Genomic DNA, 9,252 nt, shown 5'->3' on the forward strand with positions numbered 1-9,252 from the left:
ACTTTATAATATTTATCGTATATCAACACGGATGATGTAAGTTATTTCTCTCTCTCAAACTTGTACACACACACACAACCACACGCACATTTTAAACCAAGTACAAAATTTGTATTATGGTCAGAGACAAGTCCAGGATTTTGTTCAGCTCACTCTGAACATGAGAGTCATTTGCAAGACGTCAGATCTAGGCTCACATTACAACTTTCCCTCCTACACATTTCTAGGGAGTTTTGTTAGCCTTCTACTTGATGAAGAGCAAAGCAATGAAAATGCCCAGCTCCTCAGTACAAGCAGCCCACACCAGCCTTGACAATAAAGAACACAACCGGAAGGGAGGCAGAGTTATATCTTCAGCCCTTCTCACTATTTTTATTAATGCTTAGGGCAGGACAACGAAGCTCAGAGCCAAGAAGAGTGCATGTTTTTATGGGAAAAGACACAAGGAAAGGACAACCTTTTACAATGACATCGTACTAACAAAAATTTGTAGTACAAAAATCATTCATGTGGCAGGTCCCTTTATCCAAATGCTCATGACATTAAGCTCTTGGCAAACAAGAGTGCTGGATAGTTACAGTGACCTGTGCTGCCAGCCATGGGTATTTCATCCTCAGCCCTGACATTCAAATTAACAGGATGTGCAAGAGCTGCCACAGGTCCCCTCCCCGCTCTCCCCGGATAAGCGTTAGGAGCATCCGCTCCTCAGCTAACTCACCTTTGGCAGAGTAATGACAAAAGTCACTATAAATACACTGTAGCTGATCACATTAGCAAGCTTAAATCTGCAGGGGAGAGGGTTCTCAATGCTCACTCTGAGCTTCTCAGCCCCACTGTGGGCATCACAACCAGCCTGGCAGTCACAGCCAAGTGGACTGATGTACCCATTGAGCCTATGTCCAGGTGGAGAAGTTACAGATGGTAGCTCTCTCTGTCACCCCTTGTCCAAGTCCTCCCTACCAGCGTATCCTCTGCATGCTGAGAAGATGAAGGATGAGCCTTGATGTGCTTTGGATTCCTGAGATTTCCTTTACATTGAACGGTTGTGTTGGGAACAGACTGGGGCATCTCAGCAGAAACTTCTGGCTCTGACCATGTTCAAGGAAACAACTCACGTCCAAACACCTGCATGTCCCTTGGGTATTAAAAACTCCTATTGGCAACAAAATGCAAAACACATCAATATTCCAGACCTGTGACGATGCCCACTATGGAAACCAGCAGGAAAAAGAACAGATGCCATGCTCAAAGGATCTGTGAATTTGAAGAAATGAGGGAATTGAGAGCAAAACCTCATCATTTACAGGGAGGGCAAGAGGGTGTTCATATTTAAGAGGACAATTCATAGACTGCTCCCAGGGCAGCACGAAATTGTGTCAACAATTAAAAAAATCTGCAACTTCAGCTTCTCAGTAGGTAAAGAGCAATACCAATGGCTTACCTGGATCCTGCTATCTTTAAGCTCTATTTTGACTTGATAGTATAACAGAAGACTGAAGAAATTGCTTCAGGAGCAATTCTGCAAGAAATACTGAATATGCTTTACTCTTTTCCACTGAATAGGAAAATGCCATTGCAGAAAGTCATGGGCAGTCTTCAACTGCTCTCCCAGTCATAGTAACTGGCCTCAGAGCCCTGTGTTGAACGGCAACACTGACCGTGATGGCTTATGCCACTGTTTTGTTTGCTGGCAGGGAGAGTTTTCAAAGTGCATAAATAACAGAAAAATAAAACCAGAATAACCAAAGCTGTTATTTAACAAGCTTTTCAAAGTGCTGGGGCATCATGCACAAAACCAAGGAACTACAGTATTGATTCTGTGTGCATTATAAAAGCAAACGAAGGAATCAAGGAGTAGACCCACGCAAGCAGAAAGCAAGTAATTTAGGAGGCTGCCGTAAGGGGGATTTCATTATCTGAGCAGAATATAGTGAGTCCTTTGGAGCAATGGTTGTGCAACATTTCCCTGCCCTTGGCATTTTGACTCAAAGTGCTGCTTAACGAGGGCTTCTTGTGCCTCCGGCACTGAGCTGATGCTCAGGGACCGCATGGGAGCTGGGATTAGGACACAGACACTGCTCAATCCTGGCCAGAGGAGGCAAGGAGGGATGAAACAAGTGTTTGAAATGCAGCATCCAGTGCTCCCCTTTCTCCGTGTGATGAGGTTCAAGCCTGGATCAAAATAAGGTTTTATTTCTGTGTATGCTTGAAACATCCTCCTGGACTTTTCACAGCTTGGGCACTCAGAGCCTTTTTCTGGTTACATTTTGGTTTTATTGTAATTCTGACCTTGTTGTCAAACCATCTGAAAGTCTCCCATCATCACCAGTACAAGCATCCATGGGAAAAAGGAGGTGGGTAAATCCCTTCTCGCACCTAAAAAAGACCGTGCGTTACTACCCGTATATGTGTGTGAGGATCTTGTGACTTTCTGTGTCCATCTTGCAGGACCTTCAGAGCCTTTTCAAACAATCTTCATGGAACCCCAGTACCATATATTGTTCTGGTATTCTTAGGTAGGGAGACTGAGGCAGAGACATGAACTGGCTTTAGCAGACCACAACATGTATACTTGTTGCTAAACTTAAAAATATAATTACATAAAATATGTCAAATGTTAAAAATCCCATTTGTCTGCATTTTAACTGCTGCAAATTGCTCTCACCTCTTTTGACAATTGTTCTGCAAGCATTCATTTGAAAAGGTTCTTAGTAAGTCTGATTTTGCTTAGGCACAGAAAACCTAAAGACAGTTCAAAAAATTACTAATGTACTATGCATACTCATGGGAATGATCACAGTGGTTTTTTAAGCATTGTCAGGGAGCACATCTTGAATCTCTGCTTGCTCCCATTTGACCTATAACTGGAAAAACCTGGACGTGTCTAAGGGGATTCACAGAAGACCAATATTTCTAATAAAAGAAATGCATAGAGAACTTCATAAAGAACTTAAAAAAAAAATCCTACCCTACCCAGATCAACTGAAACGCTTAAATCTTCAGGCATTTGAAGGTTTTCAAAGCCGATGTGAGTGAGGAAAAGATTCCTGCAGTACAAGAGGGCAGACTAATAGGAAAATTGGTATGGAAATAATGAATGGTAAGGTTGATTATTTGGAAATGTCCCAGCAGTATTCACACCAATGGTCTCCAAGGAGAGGTAACACTTGGCCAGCACAGGGGATCTTCAAAGTATGAGCTAGAGGGTTCAGCCAAAGGTGGGTATACATTGAGGAGAAGGAAGATTTCCGAGCTCAGTCGATCCCAGTGGAAAGTAAAAATGTTTCTTTGGCTGAGGAACTCATCGAGTAACCCCCGATGGCAGGAGGTTGGAACTAGAAGGTCTTTAAGTTCCCTTCCAAACCAAGCCTTCCTGTGATTCTATGATGCTATGATCTTTCTCTTGTCTTTCCTGCAGTGCATGCCCAGAAGCAGAACAGACAGACCTGTGTACGGAAGAGCCTTATCTGCGCATTTGCCATGGCCTTTATTATAAGCGTGATGTTGATTGCGGCCAACCAGATCCTGCGGAGCGGCATGGAGTAGCCTCTTGCCATGACACTGTGAACCAAACTGACCATGCATGCGCATGCCACCGGGTGAGCTTCCCCCGAACCGACTCTCACACGGCAAAGAGACAGAGGCAGGCAGATAACGCACCATTCGACAAGGAGCCTGGGGCCAGCAGCGTAACGTGTCTTGTGAATCAACTACATCCTTTTGGCAGGGACATAAAAGGGCTGTCTTAATGCTTTAAAGGTTTTGTTTCCTAATGCAATAAAAAAAATACACAGGAGTTCTGAATTATTGCTTCAAAACAGCAATGGTAACTTGGAAGACACTTTCATCCAGCGGTCTGTTTTGCAGTTTCAAGGAGGCACAGCCTCGTGACTCATTGCAGCGGGGCTGTCTTTTAACCTAGGGGCCAACTGACTATTTTGCATAGCTCTCCGCCGGGCCCACATTCCCAAGAAGTTGATCGTAGCATTGCCACAAGCAAGTCTTTTTCATTTTATTTCATGTACTTCAGCTTCACTTTGTTTTTCCCTTATGACCATGCCTTTGAGTTTACGGCATTAGAGGGGAGCTAGAGCATCCTTGTACAGTATTTTCAAAGTAAAAAGAGGAGAATTTGCCAGCATCATACAAAATGTCTATTTTTGCGTCATAAATGCTGCCTTTGACACCAGACTGTGGGGTAGCATGAGTCTGTTTGCCATTTTTTCCCACCGCGAATCAGGGTTTAAGAACCACCACCTGCTTTCACACATGGGCATTCCTGAGATTTGTGCACAGTCTTCCAGCTGACTGCAACCACCAGCACCAGCCTTCTCTTTGGTCCCACCTGCGTATTCAACAACATTTTCTTTCCAGAAGTCTTGCCCTCTCACTATATTGGTCTTCAACAACCTTATCTGAGACCAAAACCAAAAGGAAAGCTCTTTCTCAGCTTTTCTCCCTGCTCCTCACCTGCCCGATTTTTATTTCATTTCATTTGCCCTGGTTGTAATCTGCAGTGAATCCTCCATGTCAGACACCTTCTCATGAGAGACATTGCATATTCACCTGTGTGGTGATGTGGGTTTTGACCAGCCAGCTGCTCCAGACCCTCATTGGAGCCGTCCCATCACTGCCGCCACCGCTCCACCCATCCCTTGGACGGGCTCAAGAGAGGATGAGCTGGAAAGCAGGCTGCAGCAAGAGAAGAAGGAATCAAACTTGAGCATACCGCCATATGTTATGCAGTGTGTCAGACTTTCAGATCCCGCAAGTGTTAGTTATTTTTCCTGGAAGAGATTTTAATGTGCAGCAAGGAGAAGATGGAGTGATGCAAACAAGAGACACAACACATCCCGTGGAAAGTGCAGGGACTGCACACTCCTGGAGCCAGGATTACATCTGAAAGTGTTTCTCCTTTTAAACATGATACAAATCCTTGCAGTTACCTTCAGATAAACTGTGCATCTGCATGTCACCCCTGGGAGAGATCTGGTTTCCTTGACCTCATGGGAGATATTTGCGGCTGGCACGTGCGGAGCCAGCGCGGGAAGCATTCACGCAGGCGTCAGAGCTGCGGTGGCTTCATGCTGCCAGCTGGGCAAGCTCCAGAAACACCAAGGAACGGTGAGATCCTGCTCCTGGAACATAGATGACTGTTTCCTGTGTCATGAGAGGGGGCAGGATGGCTCCCAGAGGGATTGTGGACCATGAGCTTCCCTCGTCCTACACAGCAGTCATTGGCTTAAGCCTGGATCCATCCCAAAGACTTGTTTCAGGTCTTTTTTTTTTTTTTTTTTTTTTTTTTGTTATAAGTTCAATTGATAATATTTAACCTGTATTTCTTTTTCATAGCCTAATTTGAAAATGTGTTTCTCATTGTTCTGTCTCCCACTACCCTTTTAAACTCACGTCACTGCTTAGGATTTTGTCTTTAGGTGTGTGTTGTAGTCACCCACTTCCACATTGCCATTTTCCTGGTGCCCCCCTCCATATCTGAAGACGACAGCTGTCATTTCCAAAGCGGCTGAGTTGTTTTTCTGCCTTCCACAAACACACACTTCTGTATTTCTGTTCCGCTGTGACTAATAGAGGTCAACCACAAAACATTCCAGTAAAATTTTTACATCTCCCAGAAGATGGAGGGATTTGTGTTTCCTATAGGGCAGGAGCAGACTTCAAACCAACAGCAGAAAATCATAGGCAAGCTCAAGCAAAGGATTCACTCTGCTGGGGAAAACCAGGGGTGCTCCCAACACTCACTGTGCTGGATATTGCAGATAATGAGCTTGGAGATCTTTTTGAGGGAACTGTCATCCACATTTTTAGGTCTCAGGGGCACATGAATTGGTGGGGGCAGCAGAAAAAAGTCTAAATGTTACTTGCCACCGAGTGGTACTTCCTAAGATTTTTTTTTTCCTGGGATGGTGCTGGAGTGGATGTGAGAAGCAGAGCAGACGGAGATGGAGCAGAGGTGGGCACTGACCCACCAGCCCCGCTCAGCACAGTGGCTCCATGGGGCAGAGCATTGCCTCTTCGCTTAGCACAGAAAGACAAGTAAAACATACACCAGGCTCTTCTCCACGTTCTTCTCACTCATCCAACAGCTAACACCAGGCAGACTCCAATTATAACAGCTACCTTACAGACAAGATAATCTTTTCCATTCCTCCAAGCTTTCTAGAGGCTCCATAATTTCTACATGCATGTTCCATAAAAAACAAAACAAAACAAAACAAAAAACACCTTTGTAAATACAGTCATTGTTCAGCACAATTCTTTGTCTTGAAGGTCCATTTGTAAAACCAAACCTATAATTAATATATTGGTAAAAGCCATAGCCTGGGGTCAGTAGAGTTCATTGCAAAACTCCCCGCTGATTTTACTGGGTACGGGATTTGGGGATTTTTTGGTTTTGCTTTTTCTGTGGGGAACCCAATTTATCCATTATGAATCAGTGCCATGTCTTGCCAGAGGTCTCCTCTTCCTTCCTAGAGCAGCCTTTCTTCATCTAAAGGCATCTTGAAGATATCCCTTCTTTAATCTGTCAGGCTCTTCTGGTAGTGAGTGGCAATGCAGGATGGATCAGGCCAAGCCGTTTCAACCCTTCCACTCCCAGCAACCCCCAGCAACCTTTCTAGTTATACCTTCACATCCTTCCTGGCCAGCAGCATTGGACCTCTGTCTCCTCCCTCCCTCCCTCCCTGGCTCCATTTATGTAACATCCATTAATCTTCTTTCCTTTTTTTTTTTTTTTTCTTCTTCTACATAAGAGGTGGAAAAAGGGGCTTTTTATTGCTTTTACAGACAGTAGGTAAAAATAGAGCAGTAAAATTTTGATTGGAACCTGATGGCAAAGGTTTAGGGGGAAGAAAGTAGAAGAATCAAAGAAATAAAAATAAAAAAAAAAACACATCCCATACTTAAAAAAAAAAAAAGAGAAAAAGAAAAAAAAAAGAAAAAAGAAAAAACTATTTAAGTGCTAATTAACATACTTTAAAAAATACCCAGACTACAGCAGGGCTAGGTAGAGCTGTCAGAAAAAGCACTAAACTTATGCTCTTGCCAGTTACATGAGCATTTAAGTGTCTCTTCAGCACCGCAATTCTGTATGAAAAGGATATTGCTATGGCAACCCTCGCTGTTCGTGACATGTGTGCCACAAGTTGGAGTGACACACAGCAATTGCAAACACACTCCCAGCCACACCGAGGCTGGACAAATGACTCCCAGCAGCCCGGGACAGCCATTCAGCTCATGGATTAGCAAATTATCAGCAAATTCTGAGCACCCTGAAGATGACTCTGTTGGCTTAGTCACAAAATGTAAAAATAAGGTGTGCAATTAAACAGATTGGCACAGAGGGAAAGATTTGAGGTGGCCATGATTGTTTTAGCTTGAGAGAGGCTTTGGTTTGGTTTGGCTTGGGAGCAAATAAAATTAAGGCAGTGTACGTGCTGCTCAACACAGGCTGCCTGGGCTTGTTGGGCACGTCCGTCACGGAGGGACCAGTCCTGATGGGAAGGATTTGGCTTATTGCTCCTGCACGGCGCAGGGCTGCTTTGCTGAGAACCATTTGTGGCTTTAACTTTGAAGGCACAGCCTGATTTTCAAGCAGCACAAGGCATCTGCTCCTGGAGAAGCCAACGAGGGAGCAGCAGGCATGTGGCACTTCAGAGGCCACAGAGAAATGAATTCCAGCAAAAAGCTGCTATGGGAGCATGGATTACCTGTCAGATCCGAAGCCATACCATCAGGTCAGCCACGAAGGCCTCAGCTGAGGCGTTACTGTGCAGGCCAAGCACAGCGCGGCGCTGGGCCTCAGGGGCAGGCACTTGCCCACAACAGGCTGCACCACCTCAGGGCCTCACTGGGGCCTGACCCTCTCGCTGGCTCCACCGCTGAGAAGGCTTTAATAATCAGATGCAGTATTTGGCAGTAGTATAGAGAACTAAAAACCACAAGCAGTGTGGGCAACTGGAAACCCTCTTTAAGGGGGCATTTGGTCCTCATGCTGGTAGAGGTCATATAGAGATGACAAAGGACAAAAAGTCTTGAAAAGAAAGAAGTAATTAATTTTTGAGTTTGATGGTTACCTACAAATGTGCTGGTAACTGTTAGAGGACACCCTGGTCCTGGTGGAGGTGCTCACGGACCTCCCCAGGACAGGGGTCACCTGTGAGCAGGTAGAGGAGACCTGGCTACATGCCCCCGCTCCCAGGTGAACTAGAGCTGGATATTGGGGTATCACCTGCTGAGAGACTTCATACACACTATTCGGTGGTTATTGGGCGCTCACTTTGGATATGATGAACTGTTAGAGCTGGATGTTACTTGCTTTACATAAAAGATTTCCATGAACTCTGGGAGAAAAAAAAAAAAAAAAAAGATATATATATATATATATGCACTGTTTTAAGCTGAGGCCAGTCTTTCTCCCATAAGTAATAGAATAGTGAGGAAGTAAATCAAGAACAGGTAGGAAGCATTCCTAAGGATGCTACTTGAGATGGATGAAATCTTTTTGACAGACTTGGATGAGCAAAGTACCTACTGGCAAACACTTTATTCCATGGAAAGAACGCACTGCATCTTTCTGCCTGCTCCAAAAGACCAAAGCATCTCCTGGGACACCCAGAGGACCATGCAAGGCCATCCAAGATCCAGTGCTGGCTCTGCTCGAGATGACACATTGCTTTGCGAGGTGCCCGGTACTTTGCAGCTTTTTTCCATGAAAGACTCTCTTTCCCTGCACGTAGCGTGCACGTGCCCAGAGCAAGTTGCGCTGCCAAGGGCTTTCATCGCACAAAAGCAAGAGGTTCACAGTCCCAAGTCAGACTTGGATCTGCGAAGAGAGAAGCAGTAGGAGGAATACATTAAGATCACTAAGAATGAAATTCCCTATTTTATCCACCCATGTAATAAATTATTTAGTTTCTGCTTTATGGATGACTATTTGAAAGAAGAAAAACCAACTCTTCTAAAATGAGAATCTGATAAAGTATCTTTTTTTTTTTTCTTTTTCTTGGCTCTGAATCATGCTTACATTCCACAGATGAAGATGTACAGAACTTGCTGGTTTTCAATCTATTATTTTACTGTACTGAGTTCTGACAGTGCAATTATATTTCCCTGGCATCACTTAAAACCTATTACTTTCCCAGGAACTAAGGAATTTAATACAGAAAAAGAAAAGGCTCAAAACATTTTAATCTCTCTATGTTGTTGGTTATTATCAGAAACAAATCTTGTTTT

At 44.2% G+C, this 9,252-nt stretch overlaps 1 protein-coding gene across 5 annotated transcripts in view; it reads left to right on the forward strand.

Annotated features, from left to right (window-relative positions):
- Positions 1-6,211, forward strand: part of CALN1 (calneuron 1) — a 155,289-nt gene extending 149,078 nt beyond the window's left edge. For all 5 annotated transcript variants that reach the window (XM_040532559.1, XM_040532561.1, XM_040532560.1 and 2 more), the window contains one exon: positions 3,419-6,211. In XM_040532559.1, the coding sequence (XP_040388493.1) occupies positions 3,419-3,546 (128 nt within the window). In that variant the 3' untranslated portion in view covers positions 3,547-6,211. The remainder of the gene's footprint in view (positions 1-3,418) is intronic.
- Positions 6,212-9,252: the final 3,041 nt, after the last annotated feature.

The sequence above is a fragment of the Cygnus olor genome, chromosome 20 (genome assembly GCF_009769625.2).
Source record: "Cygnus olor isolate bCygOlo1 chromosome 20, bCygOlo1.pri.v2, whole genome shotgun sequence".
Classification (NCBI taxonomy): Eukaryota; Metazoa; Chordata; class Aves; order Anseriformes; family Anatidae; genus Cygnus; species Cygnus olor.